Here is a 25,703-nt window from a genome sequence, read left to right on the forward strand (position 1 = left end):
GGGTTGTCCTGCTGTAACAACCATGGAACACATTGCTATTTTCAGATGCATTATCCTGAAGCATTTTTTGCATATGAATAGAAGGGAGGTTGTGCATGTGAGCTGTGACACACACAGCCCCAGCCTAGTTCTATCTAGGGAAGAGGGAGATAGGAAGGATGTTATTAGTGTTACCATTGCATTGATCTGTGTTGCAGAGTAAAAAGAAGTCTATAAATAGCAATAACCATACATCACCATTGGGTGGGATTGACTGATCAAGCTGGTCCTATATTGTTGAAAAGGTTCCTTAGCTCTGACATGACCACTCCATTCAAAAATAGACAAACAGATTTAGCTCTTCCTAGTGTGCTCATTTAGCCCATGTGAGTGAAAACACCATTGATTCTGATGAATTAATGGCTCCATGAAACATACTACAGACCACAGTATAGTACATCACTACAAAGCAGTATAGTTTGTGGCCATTGTGTTGTGGTGGGAAGCAATAATGCCAGCCTTGACATTTGGTGCACCGACTTCAAATCACATTTTATTTGTCACATGCGCCGAATACAACAGGTGTAGACTTTACTGTAAAATGCTTACATATTAGCCCTGTCCCGGGGGGGGGGGGGGGGGTGTGTGTGTGTGTGTGTGTGTGTGTGTGTGTGTGTGTGTGTGTGTGTGGTGTGTGTGTGTGTGTGTGTGTGTGTGTGTGTGTGTGTGTGTGGAGCCGGTGCAAATAAAAAAGGGGTCAATGCAAATCGTCAGGGTAGCCATTTGCAGTCTTATGGCTTGGGGGTAGAAGCTGTTTAAAATCCTTTGGGCCTAGACTTGGCACTCCGGTACCGCTTGTGGTAGCAGAGATCACAGTCTATGAATAGGGTGGCTGGAGTCTTTGGCAATTTTCAGGGCCTTACTCTGACACTGCCTGGTGTAGAGGTCCTGGATGGCAGGAAGCTTGGTCCCAGTGATGTACTGGCCGTACGCACAACCCTCTGTAGTGCCTTACAGTCGGAGGCCGTGCAGTTGCCATGCCAGGCGGTGAGGCAGCCAGTCAGGATGCTCTCGATGGTGCAGCTGTATAACTGTCTCCTGAATGGGAATAGGCGTTGTGCCCTCTTCACGACTGTTTTGGTGTTTGGACTATGAGTTTGTTGGTGATGTGGACACCAAAGAACTTGAACCTCTCAACCTGCTCCACTACAGCCCTGTCGATGAGAATGGGGGTGTGCTTAGCCTTCCTTTTCCTGTAGTCCACGATCATCTCCTTTGTCTTGAACACGTTGAGAGAGAGGTTGTTGTCCTGGTACCACACTGAAAGGTCTCTGACCTCCCTATAGGCTGTCTCATCGTTGTCGGTGTTCAGGCCTACAACCGTTGTTGTCTGCAAACTTATTGATGGTGTTGGAGTCGTGCTTGGCCACGCAGTCATGGGTGAAGAGGGAGTACACTAGGGGACTAAGCACGCACCCCTGAGTAGCCCCCTTGTTGAGGATCAGCGTGGTAGATGCGTTGCCTACACTTACCACCTGTGGGCGGCCTGTCAGGAAGTCCAGGATCCAGTTGCAGAGGGAGGCCTTTAGTCCCAGGGCTTAGTGATGATCTTTGAGGTGTTGGATGCTGAGCTGTAGTCAATGAATAGCATTCTCACATAGGTGTTCCTTTTGTCCAGGTGGGAAAGGGCAGTGTGGAGTGCAATAGAGATTGCATCATCTGTGGATCTGTTGAGGCGGTATGCAAATTGGAGTGGGTCTAGGGTTTCTGGGATGATGGTGTTGATGTGAGCCATGACCAGCCTTTCAAAGCACTTCATGGCTACAGTTTTTTTTGTTTTTGCTTGGAAGCAGGAATCAGGAGGATAGAAATATGGTCAGATTTGCCAAATGGAGCACGAAGGAGAGCTTTGTACACATCTCTGTGCATGGAGTAAAGGTGGTCTTTTTTACCTCTGGTTGCACATGTAACATGCTGGTAGAAATGACAAACGGATTTAAGTTTCCCTGCATTAAAGTCCCCGTCCACTAGGATTTCCGCCTCTGGATGAGCATTTTTTGTTCGCTTATGGCCTTATACAGCTCGTTGAGTGCGGTCTTAGTGCCAGCATCGGTATGTGGTGGTAAATAGACAGCTACGAAAAATATAGATGAAAACTCTCTTGGTAAATAGTATGGATGCACAATATTTTGGTGAACATATCGGACTATATTAGCTAAAAATGCCAACTTCTGTATCGGCCGATGTCTAGTTTAATGCCCAATGTGCAAAACTGATGTCAAAGCTGACCTGCATACCTATATAACGAAGGTACATGACGTAATGACGCCACGTAAAATGTTGCGCTATATGTGCAACACAGCACTCCTAAACTAGCCCACAATGTCTGCTGTGTGGATCGAGCAGTCAACAAGTCAAGCAGTCATTTGAAAGAGTAACAAAATTTCAACGAGACAATTTTAAGGCTAAAACCATTAAAGCCAAGATAATGGAATTCATTGCTCTTGACAATCAACTGTTCTCTGACGTGGGTGATGTTGGCTTTCGCCAACTGGTCAAGCACTGGTTAACACTACCAAGTGCACTATTTTTCCGATGTTGCCCTACCGGAGTTACACAGTAATAGCGTCACTGCTATTAGCTTCACGACATACATACTATGGAACGCTGTTTGTGTCTTTGCTGTACAAAAATGTCAGCAAACAAGCAAACACCGGCCACGAACGATGTGTTTACAATACCGTGTTGGTAATAAAGCATAATTTGTTCGACTGCAACTTCTGGGGTAGCTAGCTTTAGCTTGGTACCTAGCTAGCACCAATACAACCAGCCTGAAAACAATGACCAGTAAAAACAGCAGTCATTTTCATTATTCTTAGCAAAGATTTAGGAATCCTTGTGAGTTAGTATTGTTGTTCGCCTATTGAAATTGAATTTTAGTTCATGAAAATAAATAGCTAGCCAGCTACTTAACCCTGTTGCCCAAAGCTAACGTTATAAGCAGCAAGCTAGCTTCATCTGGTTAGTGAGGCTCGACCAGACCGTTTATGTGTTGTGAAGCTAGCCACAATAAGGATTAGGCACAATAGTGGAATTCGCGGTTTGCCTTCAAAATAAAAGTATGTATTTGACAGTGATGCAAATTAATACAAATAGTAGAATTATGCCATACTTTTATTTTGAAGGGTAACCGCAAAGTCCACTATTGTGGCTAATCCTTATTGTGGCTAGCTTCACATAGATGGGTCCGACCACCATTAATCAAAAAAGAACTGTCTTGTAAATTAGGTTTATTTTAGATTATGACACCTAGCTATATAGTTAGCTAGCTAACCATGAGCTAGCTAGCTTCTTTTATGACCAGCACTGTAGGTGCACGAGACAACTTTACCTGCATCATAGCATACGTATCGATGAATCGTTGTGTTATATGAAATACGAGTGATAGTATAATCAATGTGTAATAACTACGGAAAAAATGTATGAACGCGTTAAATGATTATGTGACGTGCAGTCATATTCAGGTCCTGATTGGTCAACAAGCTTATTTGACACGTCAAATAGTATCTTTTTTGACACGCAACGACACATACAGCGCTCCATAGAAATCCTGGTTGAGAATGAAACGACTGAAGAAATGAAAAACGAAACAGCACAGCAAGTGAAAGAAATAGGTTTTGATTATGTTTTACTGGTAATGGGGACATATGTAAATGCCAACAAAATAACTTTTTGGTCAGAGTGGTGTGTGTGTGTGTGTGTGTTATTTAACTAGGCAAGTCAGTGAAGAACAAATTCTTATTTACAATGACAATCTACCCCGGCCAAACCCAGACGACGCTGGGCCAATTGTGCGCTGCCCTATGGGACTCCCAATCACAGCCGGATGTGATACAGCCTGGATTCTAACCAGGGATTGTAGTGATGCCTCTTGCACTGAGATGCAGTGCATTAGACCGCTGCGTCCGTGTGTGTGTTAACTATTTAACTGTACTAGAATGCTTAAAATGCAGCTCAAATTTTAAATATCGGTTATCGGTATCTGTTTTTTGGGGGGGGCAAGGAAAATATCGGTATTGGGCAAAAACGTCATATCGGTGCATCACTACTTTCAACACCATAGTCCCCTCCAAGCTCATGACCAAACTAGAGACCTTGGGACTGAACCCTTCCCTCTGCAACTGGACTTCCTGATATGCCGGCCCCAGGTGGTGAGGTTAGGCAACAACACCTCCGCCACGCTGACCCTCAACACAGGTGCCTCTCAGGGGTGTGTGCTTAGTCCCTTCTTAAATTATTCACCTCAGGGGTGTGTGCTTAGTACTCCCTGTTCATCCATGACTGTGCGGCCACGCACGACTCCAACACCATCATCAAGTTTGCTGATGACACGACGAGTCATCCTACAGGGAGTAGGTCAGAGACTTAGCAGTGTGGTGCAAGGGACAACAACCTCTCCCTCAATGTCAGTAAGGCCAAGGACCTAATCGTGAACTATAGGAGAAAGAAGGGAGAGCATTCCCCTATCCACATTGACAGGACTGATGTGGAGCGGGTCGAGAGCTTCAAGTTCCTTGGCATCCACATAAGGACTTAACATGGTCCACACACACCCACACAGTTTTGAAGAGGGCACGGCGGCTGAAAAGATTTGTCATGGTCCCTCAGATCCTCAAAAAGTTCTACAGCTGCACCATCGAGAGCATATTGACTGGCTGCATCACTGCTTGGTATGGCAAATGCACCACCCTCGACCGCAAGGCGCTACAGAAGGTGGGGCTGACAGCCCAGTGCATTACTTGGGCCGAGCTCCCTGCCATCCAGGACTTCTATATCAGGCGATGTCAGAGGAATGCCCGAAAAAGACTGCAGCCACTCACGCCATGGATTGTTCACTCTAATACCGTCCGGCAAACGGTATCAGAGCATCGGCTCTCGGATCAACAGGCTCCAAGATAGCTTCTGCCCCCAAGCCATGACTGCTAAATAGTCAATCAATGGCACCCGAACTGCACTGACTCCATCTTGTACTGACTCTGCTCACTCACTAGACTATATGTACACTCATACACTCACTCACACGCACTACATTTACACTCCAACACAAAACCCACGCACAGTCACATCATACGCACACACAACACAAACACACACACATACATACATACATACATACATACATACATACATACATACATACATACATACATACATACATACATACATACATACATTTTATTATGAACAAATACAAAAACAGAAATATACAAACAAGAGTACATAAACCTATTACATATCAAATACATTTTCAATTTGTCAAAAAGTTTCATGGTGCGGTTTGCTTTTTTGTTTTTAATATTTAAATTCTATCTTAAATAATGTGAAGAGGGGTTTGTTCTCTGCCCACTTCATTTTATGGATAAAGAATATTCCATGAAAAATAAAAAAATTAACAATGAAAGTTAAATCAGGGTCCATATCATTTGGATCAAAATAAAACATAATATCAGAGTCTCTCAGATTAACATTAATAGTAGTTTCTTTTCAAATAAAATCTTCTAACTCACTCCAATCTTCTGACATAAGAACAGTCCCAAAACATATGATCAAGAGTTTCTGGGTCACAACCACAAAATACACATTTGTAATCAATAGCTATTTTAAATCTGTGTATAATAAAGGTCTTTACAGGGTAGATTCTATGAATGAGTTTGTATGATACTTCTTTCACCTTATTAGATATACAATTATTCCAGATTGTATACCTATGTGTGGAAAAATTGTGTTTGTACATGAGGTTCTAAGTTATAAGTACTTGTTTATGAAAGTCAGCAAGCTTAATAGGGATTTTACCAAAATCAAAGTTGCATTTGAGTAAGAATTCTAGACCACCAATCTGTTGGAATATTAAATTAGGGATTATATTCTAAATGCAATCCTTATTTCTTAAATAGTTTAGTATCCATTTGATCTTAAAGATTATATTAGAGGTTTTAAAATCCAGAGCATTCAACCCTCCCTCACTTTGGGTGCTACATATTACCGCTTTTCTTAAATAATTAGGTTTATTCCTCCATATGAAGTTAAATAATTTAGTATCAACCATTTTAGTTACTGACAAAGGAACATCCAAGGCAAGGGAGGTATAAACTAATCTGGACAGACCTTCAGATTTTGACAAAAGTACACATCCAGATAAAGAAAGATCTCTTAATAACCAGGAGTGAAATCTCTTTCCAATTTTCTCTACAATAGGAGAGAAATTTTAAGTTGGCCCTTTCTGATCTTTGCTCATTTTAATACCAAGATACAGTTCCTTGGAAAAGTATTCATCCCCATGGGTTTTTCCTATTTTGTTGCATTACAACTTGTAGTTTAAATTGATTTTTATTTGGATTTCATGTAATGGACATAAACAAAATAGTCCAAATTGGTGAAGTGAAATGAAAAAAATAACTTATTTAAAAAAATTATATATATAAAAAAAAACGGAAAAGTGGTGCGGTGCGTGCATATGTATTCACCCCCTTTGCTATGAAGCCCCTAAATAAGATCTGGTACAACCAATTACCTTCAGAAGTCACATAATTAGTTAGATTGCACACAGGTGGACTTTATTTAAGTGTCACATGATCTGTCACATGATCTCAGTGTATATATACACCTGTTCTGAAAGGCCCCAGAGTCTGCAACACCACTAAGCAAGGGGCAACACCACTAAGCAAGCGGCACCATGAAGACCAATGAGCTCTCCAAACAGGTCAGGGACAAAGTTGTAGAGAAGTACAGATCAGGGTTCGGTTATAAAAAAATATCTGAAACTTTGAACATCCCACAGAGCACCAATTAAATCCTTGATTAAATATATTTTTAAGAATATGGCACCACAACAAACCTGCCAAGAGAGGGCCACTCACGTACCAGGCAAGGAGGGCATTAATCAGAGAGGCAACAAAGAGAGCAAAGATAACCCTGAAGGAGTTGCAATCTCCAAAGCGGAGATTGGAGTATCTGTCCACAGGACCACTTTAAGCCGTACACTCCACAGAACTGGGCTTTACGGAAGAGTGGCCAGAAAAAAGCCATTGATGAAAGAAAAAATAAGCAAACACATTTGGTGTTCGCCAAAAGGCATGTGGAAGACTCCCCAAACATATGGAAGAAGGTACTCTGGTCAGATGAGACTAAAATTGAGCTTTTTGGCCATCAAGGAAACCGCTGTCTGGTGCAAACCCAACACCTCTCATCACCCCGAGTACACCATCCCCACAGTGAAGCATGGTGGTGGCAGCATCATGCTGTGGGGATGTTTTTCCATCGGCAGGGACTGGGAAACTGGTCAGAATTGAAGGAACGATGGATGGCGCTAAATACAGGGAAATTCTTGAGAGAAAGTTTATAGAGACATACCACAAGAGACTTGCAGCTGTAATTGCTGCAAAAGGTGGCTCCACAAAGTATTGACTTCGGGGGGTGAAGAGTTATGCACGCTCAAGTTTTCTTTTTTTTTGTCTTATTTCTCTATTTTGAATCTTTAAAGTGGTAGGCATGTTGTGTAAATAAAATAATACAAACCCCCCCTATTTCGGTGTAAGGCACCGAAATAGGAAAATTGCCAAGGGAGGTGAATACATTCGCAAGCCACTGTAGAAGCTTTTTGGACTTTTCATGCGTGTGCCTGCCTCTGTGCCCCCTCCCCCCATCAGACACAATCAATACTCGGTAGCAGCCAACACTCCCATTTGTCTTCGTATTGAAAGTGACACACACACACACACACACACACAGTTGTAAAGCTCGGAGATGTAGTACTCAGCTTGAAATAAGGAAGCCTCTGTTTGTACAAATCCCTCACAGGCACACTCTGAAACTGCCTCTTGTGTCTCCGCCACCACCCCATCACTGCCAATTTAGGTTTCTGCTGGATAATATTTGCATGTACAATTCCTGTTCTAATGAAAGCGCATGCAGAATCCAGCTGAATACTCCTCCGGCTGCTGTACTTAGTGGTAGAGGATTATGACATCTAGCTACAGTGCCTAGTGAATGTCTACACACCCCTTGCACAGTTTTCACATTTTGCTGCCTTAAAATTAAATCTATAAAGGGATTACATTGGATTCTGTGTTGTAGAGTAAAAAGCAATCTATAAAAAGCAATAGCCCCCCATCACAATGGGGTGGGATTGACTGACCAAGCTGATCCTATATTGTTGAAGCGGTTGCTTAGCTCCTACATGACACCTCCATTAAAAAACATACAAACAGATTTAGCTTTTCCGAGTGTGCTCATTTAGCCCATGTGGTTGAAAACACCATTGATTCTGATGGATTAATTCTATTAACTTCTATGGGCTAGGTGGGACGCTTGCGTCCCACCTACTCAACAGCCAGTGTAATCCCGTGGCACGATATTCAAATACCTCAAAAATGCAAAAACTTCAATTTTTCAAACATATGACTATTTTACACCATTTTAAAGACAAGACTCTCGTTAATCTAACCTCACTGTCCGATTTCAAAAAGGCTTTACAACGAAAGCAAAACATTAGATTATGTCAGCAGAGTACCCAGCCAGAAATAATCAGACACCCATTTTTCAAGCTAGCATATAATGTCACATAAACCCAAACCACAGCTAAATGCAGCACTAACCTTTGATGATCTTCATCAGATGACAACCCTAGGACATTATGTTATACAATACATGCATGTTTTGTTCAATCAAGTTCATATTTATATCAAAAACCAGCTTTTTACATTAGCATGTAACTAGCATGTGACTAGCATTCCCACCGAACACTGCCGGTGAATTTACTAAATTACTCACGATAAACATTCACAAAAAACATAACAATTATTTTAAGAATTATAGATACAGAACTCCTCTATGCACTCGATATGTCCGATTTTAAAATAGCTTTTCGGTGGAAGCACATTTTGCTATATTCTCAGTAGATAGCCCGGCATCACAGGGCTAGCTATTTAGACACCCAGCAAGTTTAGCACTCACCAAAGTCAGATTTACTATAAGAAAAATGTTATTACCTTTGCTGTTCTTCGTCAGAATGCACTCCCAGGACTTCTACTTCAATAAAAAATGTTGGTTTGGTCCCAAATAATCCATTGTTATGTCCAAATAGCGGCGTTTTGTTCGTGCGTTCAAGACACTATCCGAAAGGGTAAATAAGGGTGACGAGCATGGCGCATTTCGTGACAAAAAATTTCTAAATATTCCATTACCGTACTTCGAAGCATGTCAACCACTGTTTAAAATCAATTTTTATGCTATTTTTCTCGTAAAAAAGCGATAATATTCCGACCGGGAAAGCCTGTATACGTACAAAGAGAGAGAAAATAAATACATCTCGTGCACGAGCGTGAGTCTCAGAGTACTCTGACCAGCCACTATCCAAACGCGATAATGTGTTTCAGCCAGAGGCTGCCTCGATATCATTCAGCTTTTTCCCGGGTTCTGAGAGCCTATGGGAGCCGTAGGAAGTGTCACGTTACGGCAAAGATCCTCAGTCTTCAATAAAAAGAGCCAAGATGAACAACATCCTGTTTGGAATCTTCTCAGGTTTTTGCCTGCCATATGAGTTCTGTTATACTCACAGACACCATTCAAACAGTTTTAGAAACTTTAGGGTGTTTTCTATCCAAAGCCAATAATTATATGCATATTCTAGTTACTGGGCAGGAGTAGTAACCAGATTAAATCGGGTACGGTTTTTATCCGGCCGTGTCAATACTGCCCCCTAGACCTAACAGGTTAATGCCACCATGTCAACATACAGCAGTGTAGACCACAGTATATCATTATAGAGCAGTATGGTTTGTGACCATTGTGTAGTGGTAGAAATCAATAATACTAGCCTTGACATCACACATGGAATGGTGCTGACAGAGAGGGCTGCCTCGCTTATCGCTCTTAGGAAACTTTGCAGTTTTGTTTTTTTATATATTACATTGTTAGCCCAGAACTTTTTTGATGTTATTACATACAGCCAGGAAGAACTATTGGATATCAGAGCGGCGGTAACTCACCAGCACTACCAGCATTATGACCAGGAATACGAATTTCCTGAAGAAAATCCTTTGTTCGCACCCCCAGGGTGATTGAACTGATTCCAGAAGCCGACCCAAAACCATGCCGGCGAAGGAGAGTTACTAAGAGCAGTCCTCTAGTCTTACTTAGGAGGCGCACACACCACCCATCGCTTCCGAGTATATTACTCGCAAATGTTCAGTCTCTGGATAATAAAGTTGACGATCTCAGGGCGAGGGCTTCTTTCCAGAAAGACATCAGGGATTGTAACATACTCTGTTTCACAGAAACATGGCTCTCTCGGGATATACTGTCTGAGTCCGTCAAGCCAGTTAGGTTCTCAGTTCATCACGCAGACAGGAATAAATATCTCTCCGGGAAGAAGGAGGGTGGGGGTGTATGTTTCATGATTAATGACTCATGGTCTAATTGTGATAACATACAGGAACTCAAGTCCTTTTGTTCACCCGACCTAGAATACCTCAAAATCAAATGCCGACCGTATTATCTCCCAAGATAATTTTGAGGATAACACAGTGCCACCAACGCGGCCCGCTATCAAGGACTGTGGGCTCTCCTTCTCCGTGTCCGACGTGAGTAAGACGTTTAAGTGCGTTAACCCTCTCGTGAGGCTGCCGGCCCAGACGGCATCCCTAGCCGTGTCCTCAGAGCATGCGCAGATCAGCGAGCTGGTGTGTTTACAGACGTATTCAATCTCTTCCCTATCCCAGTCTGCTGTCCCCACATGCTTCAAGATGGCCACCATTGTTCCTGTACCCAAGAAAGCAAAGGTAACTGAACTAATTGACTATCGCCCCGTAGCACTCACTTCTGTCATCATGAAGTGATTTGAGAGACTAGTTAAGGATCATATCACCCTCTACCTTACCTGTCACCCTAGACCCTCTTCAATTTGCTTACCGCCCCAATAGATCCACAGACGATGCAGTCGCATAACACTGCACACTGCCCTATCCCATCTGGATAAGCGGAATACCTATGTAAGAATGGTGTTCATTGACTATAGCTCGGCATTCAACACCATAGTACCCTCCAAGGTCATCATCAAGTTCGAGGGCCTGGGTCTGAACCCAACCCTTTGCAACTGGGTCCTGGACTTCCTGATGGGCCGCCCCCAGGTAGTGAAGGTAGGAAACAACACCTCCACTTTGCTTATCCTCAACACTGGGGCCCCACAAGGGTGTGTGCTCATTCCCCTCCTGTACTCACTGTTCACCCATGACTGAGTGACCAGGCACGCCACCAACTCAATCATCAAGTTTGCAGATGACACAACAGTAGTAGACTTTATTACCAACAATGACGAGTCAGACTACAGGGAGGAGGTGAGGGCTCTGGGAATGTGGTACCAGGAAAATAACCTCTCACTCAACGTCAACAAAACAAAGGAGATGATCGTGAACTTCAGGAAACGCATCTCCGGGGGCAAACTACCTGCCCTCCAGGACACCTACAGCACCCGATGTCACAGGAAGCCCAAAAACCACCCAAGCCACTGCTTGTTCACTCAGCTAGCATCCAGAAGGTGAGGTCAGTACAGCTGGGACAGAGAGACTGAAAAACAGCTTCTATCGCAAGGCCATCAGACCGTTTAACAGCCATCACTAACACATATAGGCTGCTACCTACAGTTGAAGTTGGAAGTTTACATACACTTATGTTGGAGTCATTAAAACTCGTTCAACCACTCCACAAATTTCTTGTTAACAAACTATAGTTTTGGCAAGTTGGTTAGAACATCTACTTTGTGCATGACACAAGTAATCTTTCCAACAATTGTTTACAGAGAGATTATTTCACTTATAAATCACTGTTTCACAATTCCAGTGGGTCAAAAGTTTACATACACTAAGTGGACTGTGCCTTTTAAACAGCTTGGAAAATTCCAGAAAATGTCATGGCTTTAGAAGCTTCTGATAGGCTAATTGACATCGTTTGAGTCATTTGGAGGTGTACCTGTGGATGTATTTCAAGACCTACCTTCAAACTCAGTGCCTCTGCTTGACATGGGAAAATCAAAAGAAATCAACCAAGACCTCAGAAATTGTAGACCTCCATAATTCTGGTTCATCCTTGGGAGCAATTTCCAAACGCCTGAAGGTACCATGTTCATCTGTACAAACAATAGTACATAAGTATAAACACCATGGGACCACGCAGCCGTCATACCTCTTAGGAAGGAGACACGTTCTGTCTCCTAGAGATGTCACTTAGGACACTGAAGAGGCCTTACTACTGACTCTGAAAAACACCAAAAGAAAGATGCCCAGGGTCCCTGCTCATCTGCGTGAACGTGCTTTAGGCATGCTGCAAGGAGCCATGAGGGCTGCAGATGTGGCCAGGGCAATAAATTGCAATGTCCATACTGTGAGACGCCTAAGACAGTGCTACAGGGAGACAGGACGGCCAGCTGATTGTCCTCGCAGTGGCAGACCACGTGAAACAACACCTGCACAGGATCGGTACATCCGAACATCACACCTGCAGGAAAGGTACAGGATGGCAAAAACAACTGCCTGAGTTAAACCAGGAACGCACAATCCCTCCATCAGTGCTCAGACTGTCCGCAATAGGCTGAGAGAGGCTGGACTGAGGGCATGTAGGCCTGATGTAAGTCATTGTCCTCATCAGACATCACCGGCAACAACGTCACCAATGGGCACAAACCCACCATTGCTAGACATGACAGGACTGGTCAAAAGTGCTCTTCACTGACTAGTCGCGGTTTTGTCTCACCAGAGGTGATGACTGTATTCACGTTTATCGTTGAAGGAATGAGCATTACACCGAGGCCTGTACTCTGGAGCAGGATCGAGGTGGAGGGTCCGTCATGGTCTGGGGTGGTGTGTGACAGCATCATCGGACTGAGCTTGTCATTGCAGGCAATCTCAATGCTGTGCGTTACAGAGAAGACATCCTCCTCCCTCATGTGGTACCCTTCCTGCAGGCTCATCCTGACATTACCCTCCAGCATGACAATGCCACCAGCCATACTGCTCGTTCTGTGCGTGATTTCCTGCAAGAAAGTAATGTCAGTGTTCTGCCACGGCCAGCGAAGAGCCCAGATCTCAATCCCATTGAGCACGTCTGGGACCTGTTGGATCGGAGGGTGAGGGCTAGGGCCATTCCCCCCAGAAATGTCCGGGAACTTGCAGGTGCCTTGGAGGAAGAGTGGGGTAACATTTCACAGCAAGAACTGGCAAATCTGGTACAGTCCATGAGGAGGAGATGCACTGCAGTACTTAATGCAGCTGGTGGCCACACCAGATACTGACTGTTACATGTCTGTGGAACTTCTTCAGTTTATGTCTCAGTTGTTGAATCTTGTTATGTTCATACAAATATTTACACGTTTGCTGAAAATAAACGCAGTTGACAGTGAGGACGTTTATTTTTTTGCTGAATTTATATTCTTAATGCCATTCCTTTACTTAGATGTTTGTGTATTGGGTGTATGTTGTGAAATTGTTAGATATTACTTGTTAGCTATTACTGCTCTGTCGGCACTAGAAACACAAACATTTCGCTACACCCACAATAACATCTGCTAAACACGTGTATGTGACCAATAAAATGTGATTTGATTTGTTGCAACGCCTTATGTAGCTGAATGACACTAGTCTGTCACGTCTTGATCTATGAAGCCCCACACAAACCCGAACTAAATCCTACTCTTGGCTGTGATGACAAACACCTTGTGTTGATGAACAGACATTACTACAGTTTCCTTGACCTCATTTGTTCCTTTTGGCAGATGCTATCTGATGAGAAGTGGAGGACAGGGCTGGGTGCAAATAGACTGCAGATGTATAAGTCAAGACATAACAGTCAGTTTCAGTAAAAAGCACACAGACGTTTGTGTCACACAGTAGAAGCTTTGTGGACTTTTTATGCGTGTGCCCCCCCCCCCCCCCCCCTGCCATTCTCCCCCCTTTGAGGAGTGCACCATAAAAGTGTGAATGAGATTTGAATGTCAGTCCTCGAACTGAACACAGTCACATTAGACCCAATCAATACTGGGAAGCAGCCAATGCCCCCATTCACTTCCTGTAGAACTCACACACACACACACACACACACACACACACACACTGTTGTAAAGCTGAGAGATGTAGTACTCAGCCTGAAATAAGGAAGCCTCTGTTTGTACAAATCTCTCACAGGCACACTCTGAAACTGCCTCTTGGGTCTCTGCCACCACCCCATCACTGCCGATTCGATTTCTGCTGGATAATATTTGCATGTACAATATATGTTCTAATGAACGCGCATGCAGAATCCAGCTGAATCCTCCTCTGGCTGCTGTACTTGGTGGTAATTAGAGGCATATGACATCTAGCTACAGTGCCTAGTGAAAGTCTACACACCCGTTGCACAGTTTTCACATTTTGCTGCCTTAAAATTACATTTAAAACGGGATTTAATTTGATTTTTTTTCAACAGATCTACATAACCTACTCCACATTTTAAAATAAAGATAATAGAACATTTTCTAAATGAATTAAAAATAGAAACGATGATGTCTTGATTGCATTAGTACTTGGTTGAAGCACCTTTGACAGTGATTACAACTGTGAATACTTTGACTAATACTGCCAACTTTGCACCACTCTTAGGGCAACATACTGTATATGCATTGTTTTTATCAAAATTGCTCAAGCTCAGTAAATTTGGTTGGAAATTGTTGATGGACAGCAATATTCAAACCTTGTCTCTAATTTTCAAGTAGGACTGAGACTGGACCCCTCAGGAACACTTAACACTGCTTGGAAAGCCATTCTGGTGTCTTTGGCATAAAAATATGTGTAATTGTCTGGTTGAAAAATAGAACTCTATTCGGTTAGGTATTCAGATGACTACAACAGGTTTTCCTCTAACTTTTTACCTGGGCTTTGCTACATTCATATTTATTTTGATCCTGACAAACTGCCAGTGACCAAGGGATGAAACCGGTTCAGGGAACAGAATCGAAAACCGGAAAATAACTAAATTATTTGAGGTACAGAAACCAAACCAGAAACGAAAGTGATCTATACTGTTCCGGAACAGAACCTTTGTTTTAAAAGCATGGGAACCGGTTAATAACGTTATTTTATGCTCCGGACATTTCTTTCCAGTCCCACAAGAATCGCAACAAAGCGCCTATGAAAAGCCCTCACTCTTTAGGCCTAACTGTAGAACAAAACAAAATCTCTGCATCCCTGACAAGAGTGGCCAAACGGTGTTTAGTATGCCCAGTAGCTCTGCAAGCGCGGAGAGGATATTCTCCGTTGCTGGCCTGCTCTCTAGGCACCATCACATGAGCCTGAAGCCACAGACTTTGTCCAAACTCGTTTCTAAAAATTATTTCAAAGGCACTGTAGTCTTAGCCTAATAAGGCATTTTTTGTTAAATTTGTATTTATTTCTAAGTACTGTAAGTCTCCCAGCATATAGGCGCAGTTTATAGACTATAATGATTTAATACAACGATATGTTTAATTGCTGAGCGCTTAACATCCCTGACTCCCTACCAGCCTTGTGTGTCGCACTCGCAAATGCTTCACAATGTATTACTTTGTAGGCTATAATTGAAATAATATAGCCTAAATAATTAATTTTCTTAGGCTCTCTGTCTGGCTCCTGACCTATTTAGTGTTTATATGCTGTTTAATATGACTTTTGCCTATTTGAAATAATGAGTGCTTCTTTACATTTACCTATTAATGTTTATTAAAATACATATCATTCAAATCATATGGTTTGGTTTCTATACTTCAAAACAAAATGGTAGGTCCAGGTAGTCACAACAATGGATGGGTGTTGGTTAAATTGTGAGTGCGGAGTGGTTTTTAGTGAAGCCGTTGGAAAGGAGGTGGAGTGCTGGAGCTGAAGCAGAGCTCCATGAGCAATGCTCAACTCTGCTCACATACACTGCTCTGCACACACACACTTTTTCGCTAGCTAGCTAGTTACCCAACATTTTCTCTGGTCCAACATAAACCAACTCAGAAGTTCAAAGACATTCAAAGTTCCTTCATAGAAGCCGCTCCTCTGTTGGTATAATTCTGTGGGCCAAATTCAGATAATACATGTCATAACAAGATTCCCAGCGCTTCAAGGCAAGCTTCTTCCATCTTATTTCCTCCCCTTCAAAATGTCAGTTGCATCTCACACTCTACACTTTGACACTGTGTGTGTTTTGTCTTTCATTATGGTTAAACCACGCTGTTACTGAAAAATACAATTTGCTGTTAACGACTTTCCTACACAGATTAAATTGCTAACCCGCTCCATAGCAAGCTGCTTTATCCGCACTGATTGGTGAAGTAATTTAATGTTGAGCTAAATGTATTTTTTTGAAATTATGATTTCAGAGGTTTAAAAAGGAACAGAAAAGAACGACATAAATCTGTACTTTATTTGGTTCGAACCAGTTCAAAACTTTATTTTGCTGGTCGGAACAGTGGAGCGGAACAAAAAAAATAATGGTTCTGTTCAGAACAAAATGATTGGACAATAATTTAGGTTACAACCCCTGCCAGCAACAAATATACCCATAACATGATGCTGTTGACAAAAAATACATACCCATAACATGATGCTGCCACCAAAATACCTGAAAATAGAGGGTTGCAATCTGTGATGTATTGGATTTGACCAAAACAGGAAGTTTTTAATTTAAGACGAAAATTACATTTCTTTGCCTTATTGTCTTGCAGTATTAATTAAGGGCCTTGTTGAAAACGTAATGGATGATTTAGAATGGATTTGGTAACACATGCTTTCTTCCTTTCATTTTGTCATTCAGGCCGGTAATGTGGCGTGAATATAATGTTGTCAAACCCTCCTGTATTTTCAAGTATTGTGGTGGCAGCATCATGTTATGTGCATACTTGTCACCGGCAGGGACTGGAGTGTTTTGTCAAGATCAAAATAAATATAAAAAGAGCAAAGTCCAAGTAAAAAGTTAGACCTGCCATACTGTAGTCTTCTGAGTACTTAACCCTGGGATAGTTCATTTTTTTCAGGGGTGCAATTACAGACATTTTAATGCCAAAGACACACCAGAATGGCTTGCCAAAAGGTGTTGAGTGTTCCTGAATGGTTCAGTCACAGTCCTGACTTAAATCTGCTTGAAAATCAGACAAGGTTTGAATATTGCTGTACATCAATGATTCCCAATCAAATTTACTGAGCTTGAGCAATTTTTACAAAAACAATGGATATTTCTTGCTCTAAAAGTTTTGCAATATTGGTAGAATCTTATTCAAAGTTATTAAAAGTTATTCACAGCTGTAATGACTGCCAAAGGTGCTTCCACCAAGTATTAACTGGGGTGTGAATACATATGCAATCAATATATCTACATTTTATTAGTTTGGAAAATGTTATATATAATTTTTGGTTCATTTACAATTTTCTAACTTTGAATCCAATTTAATCCCTTCTTAGATGGCAGAAAAATATGAAAACTGTGCAGGGGGTATGCAGACTGATATCAGGATGATCATAATACTTATCTTACTTAATCAATGATTCAAGACCAAGTACTCAAGCCTGAGAGCATTTCTGTGGCCATTAGCTGTGTTTGTGTTTAATTCTACATATATTAGTGGGGGGCTAATTCTATGACCGGTATATAGGGATGTTTTTAGTTCTAAAGTAATCCCTGGACCCATTAAAGGGCCTTGTCCTGGCTGGTTGGTGCTGGGCAGAACTGAACAATCAATTGATACCTGATTGAGACAGAAATCCAGGGATTTGTTTTAAAGCAGACGGTGGCGGGTCGACAGCTCTGGTTGGAATACGTAATGTAATCAGTGGGATTTTAAGAGGCTGTGTCTTCAGAAACATAATGCTATTGTGTTTTCCAGGTGTGAAAAGGTATTATCAACAAGCTTTGTGTCTAATTCCTTCAGAGTAGTGTAATACTTGTCTCTCTTAGCAAGATTAATTAGTTAGATTTTGAAATGTCTTATTCTTCAATCAGTTGGATAAACAGGTTGGTCACATGCTGTTTTCCAATTACACAACAAAACAAACACACACACGTGTGTGCGCACAGACACATTGACAATGGTAAAAGTGGTTCATCAGAGAGCGTGCATGGCATGTCCTGCATGCCTGATCAGACAGATGTATTATTAACAGTGTGGCTCCTCTGCTCCAGAACTAAGCTCTGCAGCTGTGCATCACACTGACTGTCTGACTGGACCAGATATTTTAAGAGACCATGCATGTTTTACCCATTTTCAAAGGAAATCACATCAGCAAGGGTCCAGGGCACAGGACCATTATCACAATCACTGATCCTGCCATCCTCCAGTTTCCACAATGCCTCTGGACAAGCCTCTCACACAGGTCTGTTTTGGAACAATCTAATTGCTCTGGGTAGTTTATAGTGTTAGTCCTTTAATGATATAACCATGATATGAGACAGTGCCTGAAACTTTTTTTCATTTAATTGATTCTGTCCAGGGCTTGTTGGCCATATACTGCAGTATATTACATTTCAGTCCATGGAAAGTGTATGTGAGGGTAAACAAGAAGGGAAGGGAGTCTGGTAGCAGGGGCACAGTGAGAATTATGATGATGATGTGATGGCTAGCAGGGATGGAGGGCAATCAGGGATGGAGGGCAATCAGGGAGGGAGGGAGGTTGATCAGGGAGGGAGGGCAATCAGAGAGAGAGGGAGGGAGAGACCAGGGAGGGAGTCTGGTACAGGAGGCACAGTGAGGATGATGATGGAACTAAAGGGGCACCCTGCTGTCTGTCATCTACCTGACCAGATCAGCACCAACTTCAAAGGGCTCCCCCTCTGCCATCAAATATTTACCAGCCTGCTGTGCTTACACCTGCTCTGAGAAGACGAGAGGAGAGTAACTCGTCTGTCTGTGCTCTCAGACATCACACACTAATAAAGAACAGCTCTCACTCTGGTGGACTGATAGTAATGTCAAGGCTTACTATGACAGTCCCACTTTACTGTCATGCATTTAGAAATGTGTTCACAGTGTTTTATCACTGTGCTGCAGATTTCTTAGCCTATGTTTAGTGTTGAATTACAGTCCAGTGGTGCAGACAGACTATTATGGCTGAGCTTGATGATGATAATGTGATAACTGTGAGGATGGTGATGATAGTGGAGATGAAGATTTAGCTTATTTTCAACGAGCCAATATGTCAGAGGCACCTTTCTTATTAGCGCTGTTGCCTAGCGAGAGTTGTCATATGGAGCAGCCAAGCCCACAGAAGATCAGAGTATGTGGATCTCATGCTATACAGTACAGGAGAGACAGAACATGTACTTACTTAGTATCCCTGCACATTATAAATAGGGTTCTGGAACTGACCCTGTATCCACCATAGTATGCTTACGTAATTTATCGTGTTCTTATTTTTATATCTCGTGTTTTTGTTCTACCTTGTTATTTTTAGTATTACACTGTTGTTGATTACTGCATTGTTGGGGTTAGAGCTGCAAGAAAGGCATTTCACTGACAATATGCTGGTCCTAACTCCCCCAGGGCCCAGGATTTCTCTGGATCGGCTTATTTCACTGAATTTATTTTACCATGACTGTTATTTACCTCCGTTTTATATTTGTTGCTGAAGCCTGGATGTGTTGTCAGTTCTGTGTTTCCCAATACACCAGTGTACCAATGAACAGTAACCTGCAGATCAGTGATGCCTGTCGTTGAGGCATACCGTAAATAATTGAGAGAAAATGCTGAAGCGCCCTCAATACTGCCTGCACCGCCTCTGACGTGTTAATCTGTCACATGACTCCAGTGACTTTTATTTGACTAGCATTGTGTGCTATCGTGAATAATATGCAGTGAAAAGAAAGCAGATGACAGTATATCATGCCATAATTTATGTGCACGGTATCTGTATCAAAACAACAGTCTCATCTGCAGCGCTCTGACCTTGTTGGGGAAAATACATGCATGTTTCCCCAAGCATCACACATGCCTCAGCATAACACATCCCTAAGATGGTGTGTGTGTGCTGAGTGGTTCAGCAAAATGTCTGTCAGCGGTGCTGAATATTAGAAACAATGGCCAGGTTCACTGAATGTACACTAAATAAAAGTGACTGAATGTGACCGTGATAGAGATGAGCAGGAAAGAGCACAACATCCCCATGATGAAATACAGTTAAAACCTGGGGATGTTGTTGTGAAAATACAGTATACGGAAGGGCATTTTTTAACCATATAAAACCGAATATTCACCTGGTCAGTCTCTGTCATGGAAATGGCAGGTGTTCTACACTCAGTATAGGTTTGACAGAGAGAGCAGGCTGGTGGACCAGATTAATAGTTTATATATTCTATTTTGAAATTAAATGTTTATTAAACACATCTGATTTACATTTTTTTAAATACATTTTTCAGATTGCTGATTAAGCCAACATGGAATTGCATCAATAAGCAGTTTTAAGGGAAATATATTTGATTGATTTAATGTTTAGTAATAACCATCAGATCACACCAGGGGTGGGTGGGATGGGGGCCAGCAGATGTGTGTGTGTGTGTGTGTGTGTGTGTGTGTGTGTGTGTGTGTGTGTGTGTGTGTGTGTGTGTGTGTGTGTGTGTGTGTGTGTGTGTGTGTGTGTGTGTGTGTGTGTGTGTGTGTGTGTGTGTGAGTGAGAGCGGGAGAGAGAGAGACTGAGGCAGTCATTATCACAGACAGACCGTGTGTCTGTCCGGAGCATGTTAAATGACTATTACAACTACTATGTACAATCATATGTTAATGACATTCACTCTCAGAGAATGAATAAATCATGTCTCAGAAAACACATCTGAGTCCATGCTTTAGCAGCTAGGAGTGTGTGTGTGTGGGAGGGGGGACCGGACTGGAACACTATGGCTGAAACATTAAAGCAGCAAGACAAAAGAGAATCTCTGGTACCTGTTTCCTCTGCTTTGCGGCTTGGTGCTCGATCCCACTCTTAACTGATGCTCACGGAGAGATAGTGTGAGAGAGCCAGAGTGCGAGGGATAGAGAGAGCGATAGAGAGGTGGAGGAGAGAAGTGAGAGAGCACTGAGAGCGGGAGTGAGAGCAGAGCAGGGTGTGAGCAAGAGAGCACGAGAACCAGAGAGAACGCGCACATGAAGGAGAGGAGACTGAGAGAAGGGGGTTGTTTTATGTGTGCTGCTCGTGTGCATGACTGAGAAGCCTTCCTGCCTGGATCGTTAGTCATCTCCAGCCCCAGAGCTGGGCTCTGTGCTCCATAGGCTGTACTGACTGAGGAACACAGGGACAGACAGAGGCTGGTGGACTTTGAGAGGGCTGTGCAGAGGATGTGCTGGCTGCGTGGGCTCTGTCGCCGTGATCGCTGTCGCCAGACCCCTCAGCTGCCTCTGCCTCGCTCGGCTGCTATCGCAGGCCCCCCCTCAGCCCAGCACTCGGAGGACATCAGCAGTCAGTGGTAGAGAGATGAGCTCCAAGCACTCTTCCGACTGGATCCCCTACAGGTACAGTACAGTCCTCTGGGTGCCAGTCAAGACTCCACAGACCACAAGAGAAGGGAGTATGTGGATGTTTGTGTGTACAAGTGTGAATAGCTATGCATGTTCCAGCACTATTAAGGATAGAGAGAATTAAGGATAACACTTGGGTGCGTGCTTCGAAGTTTAGATTGTTGACATCGATTGACCCTTCGCTAAGACCCGCCTCAGAATTTTGGGCAACCAATCGCAGTGCTCCAATGCATAGCAACTCTCCTTGAGTCTGACACCTCAGTCAAGCTCACAGGAAAAATAGTTTTCTTTCACATATAAATTGTTTAAATGTTTAAATAATTGAACAGTGCACAAGGGATAGTACTAGCTACTATGATTCCTGAAATGCAGAGCCTCTTGATGGAGTATTTTTCGAATCTGAAATTATTTGTTTGCTTGCTTAGCTGGTTAGTTATGTCTCATTGACCACAAAATATTGCTAACGCTAACTAGCTAGCCACTTAATATAACTTGTTTTCTCTAAATGTATGTTAGCTAGCAAAGTTAGCCATGTTGTTAATACAACTCCCAACTGCAATCAACATCAGGATACGATTTGAGAGCACTAGCTAGTTTAGCTCCAAAAGTGACCTGCATCCCAATATGTGGTCCAGAGTATGGGCGAGTGGGTGAGTCGAAGGGAATGTAGTGGACGTGTGGAAAGGAGTGGGTGTGTCGAAAGCGCTCTGCTATAGGTTAGACGGTTTTGATTGGTAGTGAGTTTTTTTTTTTTTTTCATACAATTACCGCATGTTGAGCTACCGTACCGCGATAGTTTGGACTTTTGTTTTTAAGCCAGAGGATTAACCTGAGTCATATTTCACTGTAAATTTTATACAAATAGTTGTACATTTTCAGTTATAAAACTGATGATTGTTTATTTTTGATTAAATGTATTGATGATGGTTGTACTGTTGCTTCATGCGTTGTATGTATGTGCTTCCTATGACTGTCACCCTGATATTGGCTACTAGTTAGCTACTTCACACCCTGTTGCCGGACAGTAGTGCTTGTCAAGCGGGAGCAAAGGGCACTGTGTCCTGGTGTTGCCGTTCATGCCCTCCCCATTGAGTAGTAGACTGTATGTACATTATGTATGTATCTAGATGGTTATCAATATAGGCTGCTATCCTAATTGATATAAAATCATGTGAGAGAAAAAAATGGCCAGGTTAGCTACCGCCGGCGGTTATCAACACGTGGTACAGTCCAATCAGCCATGCAACATGGTCTTGAGTGGCAACAAATCTGCCCAATTACCTGATTTGCTTTCCATACACCCACTACTTTCGACACAACAACTCGCCTATACTCTGGTCGCCATATTGGGCTGCAGCTACCCATACTTGCCAAAAGTTGTTAGCTAGTAGCTTTGACTGCATGCTGACAGTTAAAGACTTGCTCTGGAACTTTGGCAACTATTAAGTATTTTTAAACCGACTGCTTTGGGCTGGATGTGCCAATGTGCATAGAAAATTGAGCAGTTTTGTTTGGCAAGCCTAAATTACACTGAGTATACAAAACATTAAAAACACCTGCTCTTTCCAAGACATAGACTGATCAGGTGAATCTAGGGGAAAGCTATGATCTCTTATTGATGTCACTTATTAAATCCACTTCAATCAGTGTAGATGAAGGGAAGGAGACAGGTTAAAGAAGGATTTTTAAGCCCTTAGAAAATTGAAACATGGATTGTGTATGTGTGTCATTGAGGGTGAATGGGCAAGACAAAATATTAAAGTGCCTTTGAATGGGGTATGGTAGTAGGTGCCAGGTGCACCGGTATGAGATATTTGAGGTAGATACAGTGCCTTGTAAAAGTATTCACCCCCTTGGCGTTTTTTCCTATTTTGTTGCATTACAACCTCTAATTTAAATAGATTTGTATTTGGATTTCATGTAATGGACATACACAAAATAGTCCAAATTGGTGAAGTGAAATGGAAAAAAAGAACTTGTTTCAAAAAATGCAACAAAAAAGAAAATATGGAAAAGTGGTGCGTGCATATGTATTCACCCCCTTTGCTATGAAGCCCCTAAATAAGATCTGGTGCAACCAATTACCTTCAGAAGTCACATCATTTATTAAATAAAGTCCACCTGTGTGCAATCTGTGTCACATGATCTGTCACATGATCTCAGTAGATATACACTTATTCTGAAAGGCCCCAGAGTCTGCAACACCACTAAGCAAGGGGCACCATGAAGACCAATGAGCTCTCCAAACAGGTCAGGGACAAAGTTGTGTAGAAATACAGATCAGGGTTGGGTTATAAAAAATATCTGAAACTTTGAACATCCCACGGAGCACCATTAAATCCATTATTAAAAAATTGAAAGAATATGGCACCACAACAAACCTGCCAAGAGAGGGCCGCCCACCAAAACTCACAGACCAGGCAAGGAGGGCATTAATCAGAGGCAACAAAGAGACCAAGATAACCCTGAAGGAGCTGCAAAGCTCCACAGCGGAGATTGGAGTATCTGTCCATAGGACCACTTTAAGCCGTACTCTCCACAGAGCTGGGCTTTACAGAAGAGTGGCCAGAAAAAAGCCATTACTTAAAGAAAAAAATAAGCAAACACATTTGGTGTTCGCCAAAAGGCATGTGGGAGACTCCCTAAACATATGGAAGAAGGTACTTTTTAGCAATCAAGGAAAACGCTATGTCTGGCACAAACCCAACACCTCTCATCACCCCAAGAACACTATCCCCACAGTGAAGCATGGTGGTGGCAGCATCATGCTGTGGGGATGTTTTTCATTGGCAGGGACTGGGAAACTGGTCAGAATTGAAGGAATGATGGATGGCACTAAATACAGGGAAATTCTTGAAGGAAACCTGTTTGTCTTCCAGAGATTTGCAACTGGGACGGAGGTTCACCTTCCAGCAGGACAAATACTGCTAAAGCAACACTCGAGTAAAAATTCCCTGTCTTAGGTCAGTTAGGATCACCACTTTATTTTAAGAATGTGAACTGTCAGAGTAATAGTAGAGAGAGTGATTTATTTCAGTTTTTTTTTCTTTCATCGCATTCCCAGTGGGTCAGAAGTTTACATACACTCAATTAGTATTTGGTAGCAATGCCTCAAACTATTTAAACGTTTCTGGTAGCCTTCCACAAGCTTCCCACAATAAGTTGGGTTAATTTCACCCCTGTGCTTCACGGTTGGGATGGTGTTCTTCGGCTTGGAAGTCTCCCCCTTTTTCCTCCAAACATAACGATGGTCATTATGGCCAAACAGTTCCATTTTTGTTTCAGCAGACCAGAGGACATTTCTCCAAAAAGTACAATCTTTGTCCCCATATGCAGTTGCAAACCGTAGTCTGGCTTTTTTATGGCAGTTTTGGAGCAGTGGATTCTTCCTTGCTGAGCGGCCTTTCAGGTTATGTCGATATAGGACTCGTTTTACTGTGGATATAGATATTTTTGTACCTGTTTCCTCCAGCATCTTCACAAGGTCCTTTGCTGTTGTTCTGGGATTGATTTGAACTTTTTGCAAGTACATTCATCTCTAGGAGACAGAACGCGTCTCCTTCCTGAGCGGTATGACGGGTGCGTGGTCCCGTGGTGTTTATACTTGCGTACTATTGTTTGTACAGATGAACATGGTACCTTCAGGCATTTGGAAAATTGCTCCCAAGGAGGAACCAGACTTGTGAAGGTCTACAATTTTTTTTTCTGAGGTCTTGTCTGATTTCTTTTGATTTTCCCATGATGTCAAGCAAAGAGGCACTGAGTTTGAAGGTAGGTCTTGAAATACATCCACAGGTACACCTCCAATTGACTGCTCCAGAAAGGGAAAGTTATCTGCCAGGAAAATGAAAAGAAGGTGGCTGAACTCGAGCAAAAGGTGAATGAGGCGGAGAGATGCCAGCGCAGGTGGAACCTGAGGCTCCATGGAATTCCAGAGCAAGCGGGTGAGGACATCAAATGCAGAGTTGTTGACATCTGTGGAGCTGTCATTCCCGAATCAAAAGCCAAACTTCAGGAAAATGTGGACATCGTTCATTGTTTGGGAAGACTCAAGAATCAAGACAAGAGACCGAGGACAACCATCATCCGATTCACCAACAGATCTACACGGGATCATCTCTGGAGGCGAGCAAAGAATTGTGAGTTCCTCATCAAGCAAAAAATGAGGTTCACTGAGGATCTG

At 42.5% G+C, this 25,703-nt stretch overlaps 1 protein-coding gene across 2 annotated transcripts in view; it reads left to right on the forward strand.

Annotated features, from left to right (window-relative positions):
* The window catches only part of LOC106587536 (tubby protein homolog), a 127,977-nt gene that overhangs the window by 55,046 nt on the left and 47,228 nt on the right, over nt 1-25,703 (forward strand). Inside the window, exon 1 of one of the 2 annotated variants that reach the window (XM_014176002.3) lies at nt 20,868-21,514. The exons of the other annotated variant lie outside the window; for it this stretch is intronic. Within the exon in view, the coding sequence (XP_014031477.2) occupies nt 21,477-21,514 (38 nt within the window). The 5' untranslated portion in view covers nt 20,868-21,476. Of the gene's footprint in view, nt 1-20,867; nt 21,515-25,703 lie in introns of those variants that run through there. 2 annotated transcript variants of the gene reach the window in all.

Source organism: Salmo salar, chromosome 26 (genome assembly GCF_965601325.2).
Source record: "Salmo salar chromosome 26, fSalSal1, whole genome shotgun sequence".
Taxonomy (NCBI): Eukaryota; Metazoa; Chordata; class Actinopteri; order Salmoniformes; family Salmonidae; genus Salmo; species Salmo salar.